Source organism: Mus caroli, chromosome 10, assembly GCF_900094665.2.
Source record: "Mus caroli chromosome 10, CAROLI_EIJ_v1.1, whole genome shotgun sequence".
In the NCBI taxonomy this organism is placed as follows: Eukaryota; Metazoa; Chordata; class Mammalia; order Rodentia; family Muridae; genus Mus; species Mus caroli.
The window spans coordinates 70,436,382-70,459,274 of NC_034579.1; the positions used below are offsets into that span (position 1 = coordinate 70,436,382).

The following is a 22,893-nucleotide window of genomic DNA, read 5'->3' on the forward strand; positions in this document are numbered from 1 at the left end:
CACAAAAAACTATGCACGGCTCAATTTATCCACCTTATGAAAAATAAAGACAATCTGTAACTAGAACACCAAAAAAAAAAAAAAAAAGGCAAGCCAAAAAAAAAAAAAAAAAAAAAAAAAAAACTTCAAGGAAGAATGGCTCTAAATTTCTCAATAGGAATTAATTTTCCTTGTTCTGTAATTAGTAAGGAAGTGAAAGGAAGATGCAATCAAACTGCAATAAAAAAGGTTAATCAGGCAGCTCCACTGAAAATTCTACTTCACAGCTGGGCACGAAAATGCAATGTCTTTAATCCTGGGCCAAGGACAGCAGAGCTCTGTGAGTCAAGGACAGCCTGGTCTACTCCAGGACAGCCAGGACCATACAGAAAGATCCAATCTCAAAAACAAACGGGCTGGAGAGATGGCGCAGTGGTTAAGAGCACTGACTACTCTTCCAAAGGTCCTGAATTCAAATCCCAGCAACCACATGGTGGCTCACAACCATCTGTAATGGGATCTGATGCCCTCTTCTGGTGTGTCATTAGAAAGCTACAGTGTACTCACATATATAAACAAATAAATCTTAAAATAAATCAAATAAACACAGATAAAAACACAAAATAAACAAATTTAACTTCACATTTAAGGATTAATACCAATCTTCAACTATCTCTTCTAGAAAACAGTAAAGAAGGGGAAAATTTGACTCAAAGAGGTCACAAGCTGACTGCTGTCCCTGGTGGGGACAGAGAGATAATATCACAGAACATCTGCACATGGAAGCCTACACCACAAGCAGGTGAGTGTGCGCTTGGGATGTGAGGCTGACTCCGTGCTTGAAAACGCCACCAACACAGTCCACCGTGTTAACATGGAGAACAAGGACGTGATTTAGCAACTCTAAGAAATATTGAAAGACACCGTTTCTGAAACTCCCTTGCGAGCAGAAACCTGGTGTCAATCACATCTGGAATTGACCTATTGCTACAAACACACTGGGAACTACAGAAATGCATGTGCAAGCTGGGAGATCTCTCTAGGCCTGGTCAGTACACTCCTAGTGCAGAAGAACCATGAGCTCATAAACACCTATGCAGAAAGGCCAAGACAGAGAAAAATGACAGCCTGCTCTTCATATACATCAAAAGAGCCTGAGTATATACAGAGTATATATACATTATATATACAGAATATATATAGGTATGTAATAATAAATAAAGGAACAGGTGATAGAGTTACTAGTCAAAGGTTAAGACTTATGCCAAGAAGTCTAACAACCTCAATAAATATACATCATCTTTAAAAAATGCACCTTGGGATTGCAAGCTGGAACAACCACTCAGGAAATCAGTCTGGTGGTTTCTCAGAAAACTGGACATAGTACTTACTACCTGAGGACCCAGCCATACCACTCCTGGACATATACCCAAAAGATTCTCCAACATATAACAAGGACACTCCACTATGTTCATAGCAGCCTTATNTATAATAGCCAGAAGCTGGTGTGATCATACCCATGGGTACTCACAGGACTTTCAAATCCCCAGTTCATCATCTCTGCTCCCACTGCCCCCGGGGACCAGTAGTATCAGCTGACAATCCCTTAGGGTAGGGAGAGCCAAAGCTGTTTGGTTTTTTGTTTGTTTTTTCTTTGTAGCCCTGGCTGTCCTGAAATTGCTAGGTGGACCAGAGTGCCCTTGAACTCAGAGATCCGCTTGCCTCTTGAGTGCTTGGGATTAAAGTCGTGTGCTGCCACACCCAGCTACTAAGTCATCTTTGATCTTCTCTAGCTGTTCTTTTAAGTCCAAAACCTTTCATCTACATGAAGAAGTATTGACATTCATATTTAATACTTATTAAAGTAGCTTTGGAAGGTTTCAAAGTCTAGGTATTATTGTCCCCTAGTGACAGAAACCTACAAAGTTACAAAGTATACACTCTGGCCACAGTGCTGCTGCCTGGTTTTGGATGGTGAGCCTTTATGCAGGAGGGCTCGGGGACATGGGGTTGCAGCTGGGCAGTGCCACCGAGCTCGTGTTGCTTACCTCCTTCTCATGCTGTAAGACTGCCCTCTCTGTTACATCTGGTTGGGCTTCCAGAACCCTAGAAGAGCTGCCTTGGGGAAGCATAGGACGCCCAGCTTCATCCAGCCCGGACCGTGATACAGTTGTTAGCGGTAAGTTACCCGTGTGCTCTTGCTTTAGTTTCTCTTTTTCCTATGGGGGAAGGGGAAATGAGTATGTTAGGCAAATCAAGGAATCAGGGACTTAAGGAATCAACTGTTATAAAGTCTAAGCCAGCATGAGGTCTCCTGCAGAAGTGGGTACGTTTGCACATATCTGAGCTTACCTGGGCATGGTTGCACTCACTGGACCTCCAGACTATACACTCTGGACAGAACCTAACTGAGATCTACTAGATCCACCTGGTAAGGGGAGTCAAAGAGGCGTGCCTAGGACTCTGCTATGAGAAACTCCTAGTAACCACTGAACAGCATCTGTAAGTGTCCACTGGGCTAGTGGCAATTATAAAAACACAGGGACACAGACAACACCAGGACAGGCTAGACGATATGTCCACGTGCTGAACATGAATTCATGAAAAAGGATCCAAGGAATGAAGAGACGGCTCAGCAGTTGAGAGCACTGGCTGCTCTTCCAGAGGTCACAGGTTCGATTCCCTTCACCCATACAGCAGCTCACAACCGTTTATAATTCCAGTTCCAGGGGATCCAATGCCCTGTTCTGCCCTCCAAGGGCACATGTGATACACGAACATAATGCAAACAAAACAGCCACACACATAAAATACAGCAATAATTCTCTTAAAAGAAAGGTTTCAGAGACCATTTACAGGCTCACAAAACACTGGGGAATAAAGAAACCAGCATACAATGTCAAGTGGTCCAATGTGAGGAGAACAAATGGGCATTCTCTCTCTCTTTCTCTCTCTCTCTCTCCCCCTCCCTCCCTCCCTCCCTCCCTCCCTCCCTCCCTCCCTCAAGTTCAGTGAGTTCAAGTCACAGAATAAGGTCGCCACAGCCCTGAGGTGAGCTGCAGGAAGTGAGGGCAGCAGGGTGGGAATGAATCCTGAACGTGCAGGTTGAACAGGAGAATCAAGAAAAGAAGGGGAAATTCAGGTTCCCACCAGCACTGCTGAGACCTCCACTAACCCCTTCAAGTGGGACTCCTGTCTCGCTCAAGCTACGGACTACTGAGTAGCATCTCTCCTTGGCTCTCACTTTTGTAACATCTGACAACAAAAAGCAAAGGAAAACTCCCAAGTTCAAGTCCTGACCTAGAGCTCAAACACAGACACAACTGAGTCTAGGCAATGAGACAGCCCTGTCTTGACAAGGCTACCCTGCTGCCCGGAGGTCACTAGGGACATCTGCCCAGACCTGCTATTGGGTTCAAGATACATGTCCCTTCCTTCATTTCAAGCCACATGCCCAAGAGATGCTACAGCTCTGTGCATGCCCTGCCCACACAGTCCATCCACATCCGACCATACCCAGCTTAGTACTGCGGCCCAGCTAGGAACTCTATCTACCTTTAATTCTTCCATGCTTTTCTTCTGTTTTTCCAGTTCTTCCTGGAGCTGGACCATTTGTCTTTGTATGCTGGCATTTGTCTCCTCGAGGCGCTTAATTTCTTCTTCTTGGATTAACAATTGTTGATCGGCAAAATCTTTCTTTATGACCAATTCATTAAACCCATCTAATTTTTCTCTCAGTTTTTCTTGTAACAACTCCACCTAAACACAGGAACAAATATATGAGGAACACAAAACTTCCAGATAAAACAGCCTGAGTCAGGCCATGCCCCTTTAAGCGCTCCCTGGAAGCAGCAGGAAGCAGTCAGTGCAGTGAGTGGACAGCTTTGTTCATGATGATGCCTGGTTCTTCTACCCCTTCTATCGTATGTACCATGTTGAACTACATCACGTGGTGTAAAATTCATGCCACCCCTACAAAGCTGTAAAGTTCTATCTTTCCGCTGTTCAGGAGACTCTTGGGGGGGCTGCGGGGTGGGGGGGCAGGGGGCTGCTCAGGATAAGGGACTCTTCTGCCTGCCTCATCACCTCATGACAACTCACCTACCTCACTTTTCTAAGTTTTTCAAATTTTACTTTTAAATGTGAATACACATGCTCTGCTCACATGTATGTAAAGTACCCCATGGGTGTGCCTGTGTCAGAAGAGTGTGTTGGATCCCTCAGAAGTGGAGTTACAGATGTTATGAGCCACCTTGTACGAGCACTCTCAAGCACCCAGGCATCTCTCCAACTCTTTATTCTCACTCTTTAAAAAAACAAAAATAAGAAGTAGGTACTTTAACCGCATTGGCTGCTCTTCCAGAGAGCTTAGGTTCGATTCCCAGCACCCACAGCTCACAACTGTCTGTAACTGCAGTTCAAGGGGACCTGACACCATCTCACAGAGACACATGTAGGTAAAATACCAATGCACATAAAAGTAAAAAGCAGTTTTACAAAAGAGTTGTGGAAGGAAGGAAGGAAGGAAGGAAGGAAGGAAGGAAGGAAGGAGAGAGACAGACAGACAGTCTGGACAGTGGTGGCACACTCCAGAGGCAGAGACAGGTGAATCTCTACAGATGGAGTTCCAGGATGCCCAGGGCTACACAGAGAAACCCTGTCTCGGAAACAAACAAAAAAGAAAAGCCAGGCATAACACTGCATGCCTTTAATACCAGCACTTGGCAGGCAGAGGCAGGCATATCTCTGAGCTCAAAGCAAGCCTAGTGTACAGAGTGAGTTCCAAGGCAGCCAGGGTTATGTCTCAAAAAAAAAGAAAAGAAGAAAAGAGGAGAGGAACATTTTATGTATGTATGTATGTATGTATGTATGTATGTATATATGTGTATATATATGTGTACACGTATGCATGTTTTGCTGACATAATGCTGGGCTGTGTTCCAGCCCCTACTCTCAGGCTTACTGAAGGAAGGCCCCTCCTTCCTTCTCTTTGAGGTCCCATCATGCTCAGTCTTCATACTCTATCTCCATATATTTCTCTCCAATGCTCTCCCCTACTCATGACCCAATCACGGCCTTGAAGCCTGCTCATCTATTAACCCTCATCCCTAAAGGGAATTACGTATTGTAAGTCAGCACCCTTCCTGGACCAGCTGCCACAGCTCCTGTCTTACATTTAACATACAACATTATGAGGCCAACAAACTTATGGGAAGGCATCAGGAAGCCTGTGTTACTGGGGGTCTGCAGGGGGGCCTCACTGCATCCCTTCAGTACAAGGCTGGACAGCAGAACTCTTGCTCAACAAGAACCAGTCTGTGCCTCACAACCTCCTGGGAGCCCATTCTTCCCTAAGTGTCACTTTTAAAACAGCACAAGCGACTCAACTACAGCTACGTCAGACAAGGGGTCACAGGCTTCCACAGCCCAAAATGAAAGCCCAGAGAGCAAGCGACAGGGCAGTGCACACAGCAGCCAACTACCATGCAGCCTAGGGCAAAGCTGTGCTCGGGAGCTGCAAGCCGCTGGCGGACAGAAGGGACCCAAGCAAGGAGGTGCCTGCCAGCCATCCTACCTCCTCGTCTAACTGGACGCACTGCAGTTTCCATGTCCGTGGAAGACAAATGTAAAACAAAAACAAAAACCAAAGCTTTAAAACGTTGCCATAAGCAGTCACCCACCGACACGGGACACCACAGGCTGACCTACCTGGCTGTCCCGGGGCCCAGGAGGCCGTGGCCGGGCTGCCTGGCGGAGCTGCCCCTCTAGCCTCTGGATCTCCTGCTGGAACTCTTCCCGCTCATGCTCACGCTCGGCAGCTTGATCCTGGAACAGGAGGCCATGTGTGAGTACAGGACTTCAGGGGGACATGTGCCAAAGCCAAAGAATGAGGCCACAACCACACATCACACATGTCTGCTCGCTTACCCAACAACCCCCCCCGCCCCCCCCCCGCGCCCCCGCCGATTGTGAAGTTTTCAAAATGGAGCTAAAAGAAACAATCTGACGATAAATCAATCGCAAAGGAGATGTCTCACAAAGTCACAGTGGTTTCAAACTGCTGGGCGGGAAGCCACAGTAAGCCCAGGCAGCTCTGCCTTCTGTAGAGATAAACTATAGACACCTCCTGGGGCGACAACACGCAGTTCGACTGCCAGGACCGTAGTAGGAAAAGATATGGGTCAAGAAGATGCCAGAATATTCACTTAGAATCTTCACAAAATGCAAGTCCCTGCCATAGTCAAGGCGACAAGGCCATTGATAGGAGCATTTCACACTAGCCCACAACACAACAGCATAGATGCTGTTTGTGCTCTAGTTAAGTTTAGTGAAGTAAATTAATAAAAAGCAAAAAAACAAAAAACCTCCTTACATCCATGAACTGACGCTGGCTACGTAAGTGCTTGTCTAGGGCAGCCAGCTGCTGCTTCAGGGTAGCCACTTCCTCAGCCAGCTGGGCACAGCCCCGGTGCTGCACAAGCTGGTCCTCCAACTCAGACTCCAAGACGCGCATCTGAGAGAGTAGGGTGGCACGGTCCTTCTCAGACTGCTTCCTGGACTCCCACTGGGCTCTGGTAAGAGATTCCACCTCCTCCTGCAGTGCTAAGGATGCCAAGAAAACAGACATGGAGTCCTACTTCAGAGCATGGGCTGCCCCACGCAGGGCTCGTGATTGGCGGCTTGTCAGCGCCAGGCCCTGACAGACGACTGCTCATAAGAATCTAAACTGGAACAGCAGGGGACGGCTTAGGAGACAACCGTCACCACATTCCAGCCGCCCTACAGCTGGCGTGAGATTCAAGCATGATCCCCATGAAAAGAGTCAAGTCTCATGACCTCTCCAAAACCCTTTCTCCTCTGCACAGTTGTGACAACCGAAGCCTGAGCCAGCCTGTCTCCCATCAGACTGTAAGCCCACATCCTAGCATACCCACAACCCTGTGAGGTGATCTCTGAAAATACAAATTCCTTCTGAAAACAAAAGTCACATCTTTTAAGTAAAAACTGGCTAAAATTTAGAAGCCTAATGTGTGTCCTGAAGGCAGGGGTGGCGCACACCTTTAATCCCAGCGCTTGGGAGGCAGAGGCAGGTGGATCCCTGTCACTTCTGATCTACATAGAAACCCTGCCTCAACTGCCTTTCTGCTCCCAGGCCTCCAAAAAGGGTGTCCTGGTAAATCAGTGGTGTGCCATAATATTCTCAACAGGAAATCCATCGTGGGGCGTGGTGGTGCACGCCTTTAATCCCAGCACTCAGGAGGCAGAGGCAGGCAGATTTCTGAGTTCGAGGCCAGTCTGGTCTACAAAGTGAGTTCCAGGACAGGCCTGGGCTATACAGAGAAACCTTGTCTCGAAAAACCAAAATGAAAAAAAAAAAAAAAAGAAGAAGAAATTCATCGTGGGTGAAAGCCTTCACGCTACTGATAGCTTAGCGTCGGGGAAAATATTGGCTCTGGAGAAGAACTTGTAGAACTACGTCAGGACTATGACATATCTCAGAGACAATAAGTAGCATTTAGCAAATCAAGACATGGTTTAAATAACCAGGACTAGGGTTTGAATGCCTGTCCCTTGTAAAATCCAGGTTGAAATTTAATGCCAAAGTGAAGTGTTAAGAGAGGGCCTTTGAGATGTAACCAGGCATGTAGACCCCACCCTCATGAATGAGTTTAACTCCAGCCAAAGGGGGGAGGATTCCCTCTCTTAGCCCTTCAGCATCTTCAAGAGGACTATGGCTTCTGAGGCACAGACCTGCCTCACCTTGAACTTGCCAGCCTCCAGAAAGCAGTTTCTATTAGTTACAAGTGACACAGGCCAGAGCTGGGGGTGTGACAAAGGGGTTATCTGCCATGCTACAAGCGCTCATCGGTACCACAAAATAAACACACAAATAGTAACTCATTTTCAAGGATTTTAACAATGCAAATGAAATAAGACATGGATGGGGAGAGAGGGTCCTATCTGAATTGAAACTATAGATTAACAAACCTATTATTTAAAAGGATTCACTAGTGACAAATCCTAAGAGATTATCAAAACTCGGGGATATGAATTTAAGTAATTAATTTATTGGGTTTTTTTGAGACAGGGTTTCTCTGAATATCCCTGGTTGTCCTAGAGCTCACTATGTAGATACAGGCTACAGAGATGCGCCTGTATCTGCCTCTCCAGTGCTGGGATTAATTAAAGCCTGCGCCACTGTCCCAGTGAGTTTCATCAATTCTTACTTTCCTGACAAACTGTTACCACGAAAGTAACATTATCGGCAACTGTCCGTGCTAGGAAGTCAGCAGCTTCGGGAAACTGTCCTTAAACATGCAGCTGGAACAATGTCATTCACAAGCTTCCAGTAAGGGAGAAGGTCCAAAAGCTTGGCCAGTCGGCACGGCCTCGTCACAAAGAGACACGCAGGGTCCTTTAAGGCCTGGTGACACCACCTCCCATTGCCCTTCAGTGGTGTGGCTATGGCTTATAGGGGCTGTGGAGGTGAGGACTTCCCATCAGGGTAGTCAAACAAGGCACAGAGCCACAGGCAGGCCCAGCCCCTCCCCAGGTTCCCTGCTAGGAGCCCTGCACAGGGACCTGATCCAGCAAACAGCATCATGGTCACAAAGCATCAATTCTGGCAAGACAGCACAAACAGGACTTATAATAACTGGAAAGTCATTAGAGAAAAGAGTAAATACCACTGGGACACTAACAGGACAGTGCTGCCACCTTTTAGGAACGGTTATTAAAGGTTATATCATTCACTAATTTGCCGCCAAAGCTCTAAAGCACTTTCTCCTCTTAGTAATTTGAGAGATCTGATGCAAACATTCTATGTCATGCAGAGCTCACTCTTTACAAACCTGTGTCCTTGTGTGCTGGCGAGACAGGAGTGCCTGTGGTAACCAGAAAGAAAGCATCACCAGAGGGACACAAGACCCCGACCAGGAACAGAAGGATAAGCGAAGGCCGGCAGCATTCCAGGCTGTAGGTCCTACCCATCCACCACACCACTGGCTGCCCTCAAGTGGTCATAGAGCCCAAACGGGGGTTCGAGAGGTCATTTTAAAGAAAACAGGAAAAGATGATAACACAACATACATGTAAAGGATTGAAAGGAAGGCAGAGTGGGGTTCTCAAAGGCCCTAGGAAGCTGTTCCATATTCACAGGACCCCAGGTGACCTCAGGAAGCCTGTAGTCAAGGGAGCTGAGTGGTGGCCCAGAGCAAGAGAGGCCCAGTGCATAGGAGCAGACTCAGAACATATTCAGCCACCAGATGGAGAGGTAAAGGGGCAAGAATGAAAATTAAGGCTGCATAAACAATCCCAAGTGAGACTCCAGAGAAGGTGCAAGAGCTTGCCTATGGCAGAGAGCAATGGATACGAGATGCCCTGAGACCAGAGAGCCAATGTTCTTGCACTGGCCCAACCTCCTCCTGGGTCTCTGCCTGGAATGCCCAGGCACAGCCCAGCCATGGTGCTGCCCAGAACATCAGGCCCTACAAAGAATAGGGGAAGAGCAGTGGCACCCCAAAAGATTCCTAAAGAGAGCCAGAACACACATGCAGGATACTTCTCGGGTTGCCAGATAGTCCACGGAGACTCAGAGTCTCTTTCTCTGCTGCCTCATGTTAATAAAACACAAGGTGTCCAGGGACAGAACTCAGGTATGCACAAGAAAGGGCCAGCCACTGAGAACTGTCCCAGAATAGAAAAGGAGACCTAACAAAAAGCAAGACATTTAACTGAATGGTCTGGGAGCAGAGAGCTCATCTCACACAGACGTGGACGTAAGGAAGAACCAGCGGGGCTATGAAAACCAGCAAAGAGCAGAGTACAGTGGTACAGCTCACAGCCTCGGGGGTTGAGGAGGAGAAATTATGCACAATGGTTGTGCCTGCCCAACTATTTCCCACAGAAGAAAAACTGGACGACACAGAAAAAACACACAGGGAAAGACACAGAGGAAAGGGCACACACCGAAGCGGAAGTGTTTCTGACAAATCAAAAATGACCTGTTCTTCCAGTGTATGTGTCGAGTTTCATCCGTTTTCATTTCAACAGCTAAAATGTCTAAAAATATACTGTATATAATATAGAGCATGCTGGCACTCAGGGACACTGAGACAAGAGGACAGCTAAGACTGGCCTGGGCAACACAGGAAGGCTCTGTGTCTGCAGGAAGTAAAACCCTCTGATGAAAGTGTCTTATGGTTTAAACGGTGCACGTTTCGTCAAAAGCTCCTATGTACAAAGCCGTGTGCTCTGAGCCGGGGCCTGGGAGAGAGGCCCCCTCTCATCAGTGGATAAACCCGTTGGTAGAGTCACAACCTAATGGTTTGGGGGGTGAGAGCTTTGTTATAAAAAATGAGAGTCCTAGACTGCAGTGAGCTGAGTAGCTTTCCTGTCACACAATCCCACCATGACAGGCTGCCTGTCTACAGGTCGAAGACCAAGTGGTCCAAGGAGCCACGTCTGAAACCTCCAGGACTGTGAGCCAGAAGAAACCTCTCCTTTACGTTGTTATGGCTCCTCCGAGGCAGCTGGCGCACACTTACGGGACTAACACCAGACACTTATTTTCAGTATGGTTTAGGACAGTTCATTTTCCAGATCCCGATACATCAACCTGCTGTCTTAAAGGTATCTCCTTCCCTAGAGGCACAGCTCATTAGCAGTGTCAGCCATGAAGACAAACTCCCTCTGGCCCACTGCAGAGCAACTGGATGCTGCATCCTACCCATGAGCCCTTCCTGCGGCCAGCGCTTCCCTTACAACAGCCCACACGATGGGAAGTGCTCTCTGCACTTCTGTCTCTGGAAAGACCAAGTTCTCATGCAACCGGGGACCAGCCCACTCAGCCTCCTGCCAATCACACTTCTCACCAGCTTCTCTTTCTTTTGCTTCATTAGTCAAAGTTTCCTTCTGGTTCCACAAGACCGACTTCTCCTCCTTCAGAGTGAGCAGCTCTCGGGCAGCCTGCTGCAGCTGCTTCCGCAGATCCTCTAACTCCAGGATCAGCTGCTGTTCCGACTCCTCCTTTTTGCCCAGCGCCTCCTGCAGATCCACTTTCTCCACCTTGAATCCTTCGAGGAGGCCTAAAAGACAGGCCAAGCACAGTGAGATAGGGCAACCCGTGCAGAAGGGTAACAGAGACTGCTGGGGGCCCTGTGCAAAATGCTGATGTGGCCCGAGTACTGGAAGGTCAGAGCGGGTCACTCCTGGTGACCCTCAGAGAAGGGGCTTGGTTCTCTAGGCAAGGCCCGATGCCTGAAGAGAGCTGAGCAGTCCATTCATCTGTGCAGAGAGGCCATCTGTGGGACAGAATGGCTGTGGCTGAGAGGTGACATGCCACAGGTGCTCCTGTGACACGGACTCACAGGGCCAAGTGGCAGCACTCACTGCAGGACCCTTATAGTCTAATCACAGACCGATCACCAGTGTGGCTTCCTGGAGCCAATGCAACTTTCCAAAGAAAACTACTGAAGGGCAGACCTGGCACTGGCACCTCGCCCTCACAAGGTCAGGTTAGGCAGTTTGTTGTTAAAGACCCTGCTTTTCACGTTTCCAGTGGGAAGGTCATATCTGCTCCCAGGCTGAGCACGACTGAAGTAGGAAGCCTCAGCCTGGCCCTGCCACGTCGGTCGCACTCACCCTTAGCCGTGTGCAGCTCCAGAGCCAGCCCATCCTTGGCTGCACTCTCCTCCCTCAGGCACTCCAGCAACTCCTGCTGCTTCTGCACGGCCTGGGCCATCTCCTCCTTCCTGTGACGGAACTCTCTTTCAACACAGTGATGGAGCTGGCGAGCTTCCTCTAGCTGTTGAGATACATTTGAAAATCACAGCTACATACAAGAATATACAGAGGGGGCTGGAGAGATGGCTCAGTGGTTAAGAGCACTGACTGCTCTTCCGAAGATCCTGCGTTCAAATCCCAGCAACCACATGGTGGCTCACAACCATCTGTAATGGGATCTGATGCCCTCTTCTGGTGTGTCTGAAGACAGCTACAGTGTACTTAAAAAAAAAAAAGAAGGGGCTGGTGAGATGGCTCAGTGGGTAAGAGCACCCGACTGCTCTTCCGAAGGTCCAGAGTTCAAATCCCAGCAACCACATGGTGGCTCACAACCATCTGTAACGAGATCTGGTGCCCTCTCCTGGAGTGTCTGAAGACAGCTACAGTGTACTTACATATAATAAATAAATAAGTCTTTAAAAAAAAAAAAAAAAAAAAAAAGAAGATACAGAGGGTATGAAGAAGAGGAGGAAGGGAGAGAAAGAGGAGCTGGAGTGGGGGTGGGGAGCTTGTTAATATCAGTGTCAATGGGCTGGAGAGATGGCTCAGAGGTTAAGAGCACTGACTGCTCTTCCAGAGGTCCTGAGTTCAATTCCCAGCAACCACATGGTAGCTCACAACCATCCATAAGGAAATCTGATACCCTCTTCTGGAATGTGGATGTAAATGCAGTAGAGCACTCATACACTAAAAAAAAAAAATAATAAAATAAAATAATTCATTTCCCAACACACATACAGTAGAGGGCTGCCTGGGTCTGTGTTCATTCAGAGATGATGCACCTAACCCTCAAGAGACTGGAGGCCCCTGGGAGTTTAGAGGTCAGGTGGGATGGGGGTGGATGGATGCATCCACGTGAAGATAGGTGGGTGGGGAGGAGGAATGGGAGGTGGAACAGTCGGAGGATGGATGGGGGGGGGATAAAATATGAAGTGTAAAAAAATTAATTTTTTAAAATCATCCATCTCATCTAAAAAAAGGTCAGAGAGTCGCTGCCACTAGTGCTGGGTGGCAGGGCTGCGGCAACAGAGCAGCCTCTACATCTACAAAGCTCACAGTTCCTCCCGAATCTGGGTCTCAACTGGGGCTTCGAGGTCACTTAAGGAGTAAATGGGCCTCAAAACATGAAACACCTACACCCTACTGCCACCTCCACCACACCCCCTGCTCCCTGCCCCAGCAGATGTCACAGCTGTGAACTATGAACTGCTAACCTCAGAAAAAAATTTTTAAAAAGAGTCATGTGCTGCTTTCTCCATCGTCATGTTTCTATGTAGTATCTTTTCCAATTACCTGTTCTAAGAAATGAACAAATTCTACTTTTTAGTGATACTCTCCAAATACAAAGCATTACAGTATGCATTAAAGTGCAAAAGGTGGATTTGCAGGTTTGGGTTGGTAGTGGTGGTTTTGTTTCAAAGATGGGGTCGCACTATACAGCCCTAACTGGCCTGGACATTGCTATCAGACCAGGCTGGGACTAAAAGTACGTGCTCCCACACCTGGCCCTGCGCTCTGCTTCTGAGACAGGATCTCATTTATCCTAGGTTGGCCTCAAGCTCGCTGGTAAACAGAACATGACCTTGAACCTCTGATCCTTCGGTTTCTACCTCCTAAGTGCTGGGAGCATAGGCATGCACCGCCATGTCTGCTTTGCTGATCGTCAACTGAGATGGTACCTGTCCTCACTGCATGCTTCCTTGGAAATTTCTGTTCAGAAAGACTTCAACTAAAGCGTACGTGAAAGCTCACACAATCAGTTGTAAAAGATTAGCATCAACAATCAACATTAACATCCAACAGCCTTCCCAGGAGAGGTTAAGGGTTTCTGTCTCTAACCACAGGGTGGAATAAGGCATACTGGGAGCACCCATGAATTCAGATCTACCTGGAAAATGACGATATGTCTGCAGCCTGCAAGCTGGAATGAGCGTTAGGAACACCGCGGTGTCTGTGGTAACATTAACCGTCTATGCGGCCTTGTCGGTGAGTCATCTGTCTCACCCACCCCTTCGCCCAGCAGCCTCTGCCATGGGGCTTGGGCCTCACCTGTTTGGAGGAGTCCAGGGCCATCTCCAGGAGGCCCTCCACGGCCGTGCTGAGGCTCTGGTAGACTCTCCTAATCGGCTGCTCACAGTCCAGTGTGTTTTCAGGGCTGATGAAGAAGCTTTCACACACGTGACTGCTAATCTCACACACAGAAGATGTCTCTGCCCCTTCTGGCAACGTTCTGTCTACCTCCAGTAGACCCTCGTCTGACCACATATCGCCAAGGGCGGCAGCTACAAGACAAGCAGACACAGATGCCCACATCTCCAGTCAGTGAGCTCACAACCTGGGACAGGTGTATGGGAGGTGTGGGGACAGCACAGACGAACCAACCTCAGACTCAGAGCATTTGACCTGGGCCTGATCCTTGCTCCCCCAGAGTATAGGAACTGACAGGGAACAAAGATCCTGAGGGCGTTCTCAGCATAATGGCCCCCGTCCCAGTAAACACTGCACTAGCATAGACAACTCATCTCCGAGTATGCACCTGCTAACCGGGCGTCACTTGTATCTGCAGCATCCTCGTGGTCCAGGAGGAGCCCCGCACGCTCACTGATCCGGCTCTTTAGGGTCACAGCTGCCTTCAGTGTTTCCCCAAACAGATCGAGAAGTCTCCTCAAGGCATCTCGGAGGGCTTTCCTAAGATAGAAAAAAAAAAAAAAAACACCAATCATCAGAGCTCTTCTTGGCCCTTCACAAAATGCTAACCACATGCTTGCAAATGTTTCTATTTGGCAGCGGGGTGATGGGGAGGTGGCCATGATTACAGGGCTTCAGTTAATAGGACTTCAATAGCCAGGCGGTGGTGGCGCACGCCTTTAATCCCAGCACTTGGGAGGCAGAGGCAGGCAGATTTCTGAGGCCAGCCTGGTCTACAGAGTGAGTTCCAATACAGCCAGGACTATGAGAGAAACACTGTCTCGAAAAACCAAAAACAATAAATAAATAAATAAATAAATAAATAAATAAAAAATAGGACTTCAATAAAACAATAGATTTTACTGCTCTCTGGATGGGAGGGGCTGTGAAAGTGTCTGGGTATGCAGGTAGTTAACAGTGAATCATTAGGACTGGATGTCTCTGAGCCCAGGTTTCAATATGGACAGAAGCCCGGCAACAAGTGCTGCTGGCTGGGCAGCGGTGCAGGAGGGAAGCACTGACCCTTCGCCCTGAGCCAGCTCCAGGTCAGCCCTGAGCATGCAGATCAGCGTGGTGCCCTCCTGGTTCTCCCGCTCCCGCCTCTGCTGTAGTTGCTCCAGCTCCGCTCGGCACTCTTCTAACTCCCGGTTCAGCAGGAAGACCTTATCTCTCACCTGTTGGGAAAAGGTGGCAGACCTCAGTTACAACAACTTTGGCTGAAGCAAGTAACTGCTGGGAAACTCCATCACGATTTTTAAATTATGTTAAATAGAAAAATGGCCACGAGAAAAGCAAAGGTCAGAGTACTGTTCGTCCTTCATCGTTTCTTACTTACTGAAGTATATCTGAAGAAGGTCTACCTGTCCCCAATACACAGGAAATGAGAGGGCAGAATCATAGCGCAAATAATAATTCAAAATCAAAATCCCTGAGCCTAGTCCCTCCCCATGAAATTAATCAACGTACAGACACAGGTCCTTCTTACGTGTTTCTCTTCAAAAACAGAGGCAAGCCTGGAGCAGTGGCTCACACCTTCCATCCCAACACTCAGGAGGCAAAGGCAGGAGAGGATCTCTGAGTCTGAGGCCAGCCTGGTGTACATACTGAGTACCAGGACAGCCAGGGTTACATAAGAGACACTGACTCAAAAACAAAACAAAACAAAACAAAAGCAAACAAACAAAAGCAAGGCTCAGTGTCTGAGCCATTCAGGACAGGTAGCAGGCAGACCTGCTTCCCTGTTGCTGGCTACTCGGGCTTCCCATGAGGTCCTAAGCAGTAGCCACAGATCCCAGTAATCTGGTGTAGCTTGGCTTACAAAGGAAAGACACCACCCCATAGCACCATGAATCCAAGGGTCTTTGGCCTGGGCCAGCTGTGAGTGACAGAGAATTTTGGCATCTTCCAAATGAAAGAGAAAAGTACAATTACTACCACACATGTCCTTGGAGGCACCCGGCAGAACAAAGCAGTCATCTTCCTCTGGTCAAACAGAAGCACCCCTCCACCCCCAACACATATCCACATCTGTGTCAGAGCACAGGTCAGCCGATGAAGTGCTGACACACTCCAGGTCAGAAGGAAAAAGAGTCAAGGAGCCAAAGACCACTGGCCTCCAAGTAGAGACCCTGCACACTACCGAGCACCAAGCTGGGAGCTTACCCACCCGTGACATGAAAGCGCTACAGCGGGTCACAGTTGGGCCAGTGGCCCAAGAGAAGTCAATGCCCTAGAAAGTCCAAAAATTAAACTGGATATGCTAGAGAGATGGCTCGGCAGTTAAGAGCATTTGGGCAGCCATGAGGACTGCAGCTCAGAAATCAGCATCCGGGGCTGGTGAGATGGCTCAGTGGGTAAGAGCACCCGGCTGCTCTTCCGAAGGTCCAGAGTTCAAATCCCAGCAACCACATGGTGGCTCACAACCATCCGTAATGAGATCTGACGCCCTCTTCTGGTGTGTCTGAAGACAGCTACAGTGTACTTACATATAATAATAAATAAATAAATCTTTAAAAAAAAAAAAAAAAAAGCATCCATGTAGCAACCCAGGTGTCCTGAACAACACATCACAAACCCAGCTCCAAAGGGTTAGAGACAGGAGGACCACAGTAGCACCTTGGATTCATGGTGCTATGGGGTGGTGTCTTTCCTTTGTAAGCCAAGCTACACCAGATTACTGGGATCTGTGGCTACTGCTTAGGACCTCATGGGAAGCCCGAGTAGCCAGCAACAGGGAAGCAGATCTGCCTGCTCTACCTGTCCTGGAAGTTGGCTTCCAGTTGAAGAAACACAAACATATGAACAGACATTCATCTTCTTAGCAATAAGGAAATGCAAATTATGGCAATGATGTCATAGCCACAAAGCCAGCAGGACGAGTTCGAGGCCAGCCTGGTCTACAAAATGAGTTCCAGGCCAGCCAGGGCTATACAGAGAAACCCTGCCCCCCGCCCCCCCCCCAAAAAAAAAAAGAAAGAGGAAAAAGAAACACATTAATAAGTGTTTTTTAAAAAAACAACAACCTAAAAACACAGGCTGGACCAGCGAGCGGGTATGAACTCGTGGAGAAACACTTCTGAGGCCTGAGCTATGAGCTGCTTACTCCGGGTAGCAGGGACGTAATTATTTCTCACACTGGTATTTTAACTGTACCATGTAGAGTTTTAAAGATGCTAGTAAGACTAGGTCATGATGAAAACAGAATATTTGGCATGAGGTTTGCCTAAAGGAACATTGTCCTTCTCTTAGCTGGGGACACCACTGAGCTTCATGTGTAACTCACCAGCAAGTGGTAATGAGGTCAGCTCCCCTGGCTCCGTTAACAACAGATGCACCTGCCTCTGGGTCACTCACTCCACTGGCTCTCAGGCAACTGCAGGGCCAGCCCTTCCCTCTTCGCCTTTCTCACACACATCCAACAAGCTATGAGCCTCACTTCCCTAGGGCAGACCACCACATCACCTTCACAATTTCTTTATCAGTTCTCAGTTTAAGATTTCTTTCTCACTCTGGTAACTGCCTCCCCACTTCTTCTTGAGACAGGGTATCACTATGCAGCCTAGGCTGGCCCTGAACATGAGATTCTCCTACCTCAAGGTTTTACACATCTGCAGGTTTTTTTTATTGAGTGTGTGTTCGAGTGCGTGCTTGCGTGCGTATGCACACATCTTATGTGGCCTATCTCTAACCTGCGGGCTTTCCCATTTTCAGTATTTCTAACAACATGTAAATTATGCCTTTACACAATACTCTGAAAGGCTGCCGCTCCCTTAGGTAGCCCCACAGGTTTGGATCAGACTGTGCTCACTGTAGGCTTTGCTTACCCTGTTGGCCACTCACCTCCCTGTGCAGTTACCACATCAGTCCACTTCTCACACAACTGAGGGCTCCATAGTTAGGACTACGCCCCTCTGACCTGTTACTGCCATCAATTGTCCTGATCCCATCAATCACCCCAACAGACTATATAGTGCAGATAGCGGCACTAGCATTTAATAGCCATGGGATTTTGGAAATCACAAAATTCCCACGGACTTTTGTCTTAGTTATTCTAGCTCAGGTTGACTCTCCTGAGATTAAAGGTGTACACCACCACACCTGGACTGAAGCTTATCTTCATGTACCACTAGCTCTTCTGTCTCAGGTTGGCCTTGAACTCGGAGATCTGGCCTTATCTCCTGGGGTTAAAAGTGGGTAGGATCTTGCCCCAAAGTCCCACTCTCTTAATCTGTTATCTCCTAGAACACAGGATTCAGCTCCATTTCACTCCCTGGTGCCCCTTTAGAACTTGAAACACATTTTCTATATTTTTCCTTTCTAAGCTTACTATGCTTGTTCAAAATGTTCTTTGTGAGAGAGACCTAACCAGAGGCTGCACATCTGGCAAACCCTGGCTTTGCCCGGACCTTTCTCTCTTGAACCCAGTGGAACCACCATGTGAAGGGAAACTCCACACAGAGTTCCATTCACACAGAGTTCACAAACAATGGCAACTCAACCGCAAAAACTAAAACCTTACCTTGTAACCCCTATTAAAATCCTCAGGTGGCCAAGAGACTGGTTTAGCATACCCACCTGCTGGGCTTTTTTGAGACTTCCTTTGTCAATGTAATTAACATAAATCTCTTTACCTTAGCTTCAGGAGATTTTTTTGACAAGGGCAAAAAGCAGCTACATTCTCCACCAAAATACCACAAAAAACAGTCTCTATGCCACACACAGAAATTCTTCTCTGAAACCTCTTGGGCCAGGTCCGCACAATTTGAATCACTCTCAGTAACAAACTCTTCCATATTCCTACTGGGATGGATCATTAAGCCCCATTTAAAGCATTCCATGGCTTTCCAAATCCAAAGTCCCAAAACCATTCTTCCAAACCAAAGCGTGGTCAGGCCTAGCACAGCAAAACCCCAGTCCCTGGTGCCAGCTTCTGTCTTAGTTAGGGTTGTACTGCTGTGAACAGACACCATGACCAAGGCAGCTCTTATAAGGACAACATTTAATTGGAGCAGGCTTACAGGTTCAAAGGGTTGTCCACTATCATCAAGGCAGAAGCATGGCAGCATCCTGGCAAACATGGTGCAGAAGAAGCTGAGAGTTCTAATCTACATCTGAAGGCTGCTAGTGGAAGACTTGACCTCCAGGAAGCCAGGGGGAGGGTCTTAAGCCCACAGTGACACACCTACTCCAACAAGGCCACACCTCCTAATAGTGCCACTCCCTCGGCAGAGCATATACAAACCATCACAGTCCCAGTGCCCAGAGTTCAGCAAGAGCAAGAGATATGGACATGACAATGTGCTGTTGTGCTCAACAACTTATGTGGCATACACATACCGGCACAAGGACCCTGCCGTGTTACTAGTGAGTTCAAGCCCTGCATGGTAGCGAGAAGAGAGTTGTGATGCACTGAATCACTACAGACCAATTGTATGGAAAGGCATTTATACACACTATAAAGCCAGTCAAGTACAAAATGTGGAGAATGCTTAGCAGATAAAGATGTGTGTGTGTGTGTGTGTGTGTGTGTGTGTGAGAGAGAGAGAGAGAGACAGAGAGACAGAGAGACAGAGAGAGAGAGGGAGAGAGACATTATACAGACTAAGCAGGTTGTATTTACATATTTATATAGACAGATAAATACAATGTGAATAAAACTAAGCCTTCAAAACGGAAAAAAAAATGATATTTTTTCAAAGTTAGTTTTAGATTTCTTCTGCAGTAGACCAGGAGAGCCTACCAAACTCTCCACCTGTACTTGGCTGTTGGCTCTCTGTTCTTGCCACTGACTGTGAAGGAAGACAACAGAGTGGTTTCATGTAGGATCTCATTAGGAATGGCCAGTTATGGAGCAGGGACCCCCGCTGAACCCAGAGCTAAACAGGCTGACATTGGGCCCTCTGCCTTAGAGCAGAGCTGCAGGACCTGAGACTGGACACACAGCTCTGTAGTCTTCACTCTCCCTCTATCCCAGGAAGGACTTTAAGGCAGTTGACAAAAACACATAACAACGTGTGTGTCTACAAGGACATATGTATTTCATGGGAGGCAAGCAGAAAGCAGGCAGCCCAACCTCCCACCAGGCAGCAGAGCCAGCAGGCAGAACACACTGGTCTGTCCTAGGGAAGCCTTCAGCAGGATAAATAAACCAGAAGCATTCGACATGTTCAAGAATGGATGAGGCACTTCCGCAGGTCTGTGGCTGAAATCTCACAAGGTTTCACGACAGTCACAAAGCTGATGTGACCAGGTATGGCCAATATTTAAAAAAATGGCACTTTAGGGGCAGGAGAGTCGGATCACCAGTTAGAGTGCTTGCTGAACTTCCAGAGGACCTACGGTTGGTTCCCAGCTCCCATCAAGCAACTAACTCCAGTTCCTGAGGATCCAACACCCTCTTCTGGGAACACAAACACACACACACACACACTCGAGTGTGTGCACACATAAATAAAAAATAAAAATACATATTTCAAGAAATTTTTTAAAACTATACTCTTAGTTTTCTCTAAACATCCACAAAAATACACGAAAACTATTGCAAATGTTTTTAGAAAACAGACCAACCATGTCTGGGGAGACAGCACACAAAGGCCACCGCTTAAGAGTGAAGATGAGCATTGTCAGTAGTAAAATACAGACGTTCACACTACAGAAAGCGAACTACAGTCTCTTACCACTTTCAAGGGTTAGCCTGCGAACAGGTTTTTATATAAGAACATACGGAACAGCCCTGGACAATCAGCACTGGTCGCTCTGTAGCTACTTCTGGACCACGCTTCTTGATCAGGGTCAATAGCCAGGTAGACTTCTTCATGGGTCACGCCCTTCTATAGGGGAAAAAATGACCCAGCTTACGAAGTCAGAGAATGTTTTGTGCAACCAAACTCCAAAGGGCGGTCATCCTGAAAAGGCCCCGCCCGACCATGAGTGTTCCATTAAATGAGCCTGCTGAGAAGAGGCTTGGCTCTGCAGACAGGTGCAAGATATTTGTGGCTCGGCAGAGTCTGGGAGGCAGCAAGGACAGTGCGTCCCTGCTATTTTGGGACGCCAGCCCTGGCATCCCGGGGAACACTCTGAGAAGACACTGGAGGAAATGAAATGTCTCAAAGCCAAGGCAAGTCTGACAAGACTGGCCATGCTTACAGAACTGCCCACACGAACCCAGGGCAAAAGGTAAAAGGCTGACCGGCGCAGGAATGAGAGTTAAAACACTCAGTGCACACGAGGCCCTCCCTGTGCAGACCCTAACTCACACAACCACAGCCAGAAAGAGGCAGAAGTGTGAGCCGGAAACGGGATGAGATGAAGGGTGACCTGTTGCTGTGCCACGGCAGTGGGGGTCATGGAGAAGTTACTCCAAGGCCACTGATGTGCCAACGCTGGCATGCAGTCTGCGGTACAGAGGAGTAAGGCTTACTGAACTGTTCAATTTTGTGTATACTGAAGTCCACACTCTCCCTTCGCCGCCCCCACCCAACACCCCACATTAACACAAGGCTCACAGAATGGCTCAGCGGGCAAAGGCGCTCGTCATACAGACAATCCTTGAAACCCACAGGGAGGAAGGAGAGTGCACACTTCTGGAATTTGTCCTCTGACCTCTGCACCCAAACAATCTTACACACACGTGTAGAAATAATTTTTATTTGTTCTTTTTAAGATGGTTTTCTCTGTGCAGCCCTAGGTGTCTCTAACCACTGAAACATCTGTCTAGTGACACCCTTGGTTTCAAAAAGCATCTCAAAAGATGGTGTTTATAAACACAAATCATCTCAACAAACTGCTTATGTTTCACAGAAACACCTAGTTACTTCTGAGGCGATCAGACTCGGCTCTTTCCAGCCCCAGATGATTGTGAAACTACAGTCTTTCTAATCTAAGAACACCCAGGCAGGTGAGCTTCAGGGGTCCTCAGGTGACTGGGGGGAAGGGGGGGTTAGCCTACAGGTACAGAATGGAGAATATGTGCATATACTGTGTTCTATGTATATGTGTATATAAAAACGTATGTACTGTGTATACATGTGTGTGTTCATGTGCCTATGGCCCAGCAGGCAGGATTGGACTGGGAGACCATGGCAAAGAACAATCTTTTGCCCAGATGTAGAAAGAGGCCACACGGGTCACATGGACCCCAGCTAGGTCCCTCTGAAAGCTTCCCAAGTTAAAGGGCTCCTATTGCTACGTTAGTTATCTCAAAATCGCCATGTGATAGGAGAAGCCATTTAAGATGTATTCTGAAGAAGCCATACTGTGTGTAGTACAGACTTCCAAGTGTGTTCCGTCGTACTGTGTGGATAGTCACAGCCACACACAGCGGCTCGCTCCATCGTGGCCTCTGCAGGGGCATCTTCCCACGTGGAATCAGCAGGTTCACCTGACGCCCACTGTGTCTGTTGTTGTGAGCAGGCACTTATTAAACCCTGCTTTGAGACAGGGGAGATGGCTCAGCAAGTAGAGTTAGAGTACTCGCCCTAGGTATAAGGACAAGAGTTCAAAGCCGGGCGGTGGTGGCGCTCGCCTTCAATCCCAGCACTCGGGAGGCAGATTTCTGAGTTCGAGGTCAGCCTGGTCTACAAAATGAGTTCCAGGACAGCCAGGGCTAGACAGAGAAACCCACCCTGTCTCAAAGGGGGGAAAAAAAAGAGTTCAAAACCCCAGTACCACGTAAGTGCTTACCCATAATCCCAGTATGCAGAGACAGAAACGACTCCTCGGGCAACCTGGCCATCTAGACTAGTGAAACAGTGAGCTCCAGAGTCAAGTGAGAGACTCAAGTTCAATAGTAAGACTGAGTGATTTGGCCCACAGAATCAACCAAGCAGGGCTCGCAGGGACTGAAGTGACCAACACGGACCCTGTACGGGGCTGAGCTGGGTCCTCTGCATCTACCTTATGGTTGTGTAGCTTGTGTTCCTGTGCGACTCCCGATAGTGGGAA

The 22,893-nt window shown here is 48.0% G+C and overlaps 1 protein-coding gene across 11 annotated transcripts in view; it reads right to left on the reverse strand.

Moving 5' to 3' along the window:
- Positions 1-22,893, reverse strand: part of Pcnt (pericentrin) — a 93,284-nt gene that overhangs the window by 45,482 nt on the left and 24,909 nt on the right. For 6 of the 11 annotated variants that reach the window (XM_029482465.1, XM_029482462.1, XM_029482458.1 and 3 more), the window contains exons 14-23: positions 14,974-15,125; positions 14,300-14,451; positions 13,813-14,045; positions 11,623-11,785; positions 10,854-11,066; positions 6,353-6,582; positions 5,689-5,805; positions 5,555-5,575; positions 3,535-3,738; positions 2,028-2,198 (exon numbers count right to left, since the gene is read on the reverse strand). In XM_029482465.1, coding sequence (XP_029338325.1) covers positions 2,028-2,198; positions 3,535-3,738; positions 5,555-5,575; positions 5,689-5,805; positions 6,353-6,582; positions 10,854-11,066; positions 11,623-11,785; positions 13,813-14,045; positions 14,300-14,451; positions 14,974-15,125 — 1,656 coding nt within the window. Of the gene's footprint in view, positions 1-2,027; positions 2,199-3,534; positions 3,739-5,554; positions 5,576-5,688; positions 5,806-6,352; positions 6,583-8,831; positions 8,865-10,853; positions 11,067-11,622; positions 11,786-13,812; positions 14,046-14,299; positions 14,452-14,973; positions 15,126-22,893 lie in introns of all 11 variants that reach the window. The other 5 variants (XM_029482456.1, XM_029482455.1, XM_029482463.1 and 2 more) reach the window with 1 other exon arrangement.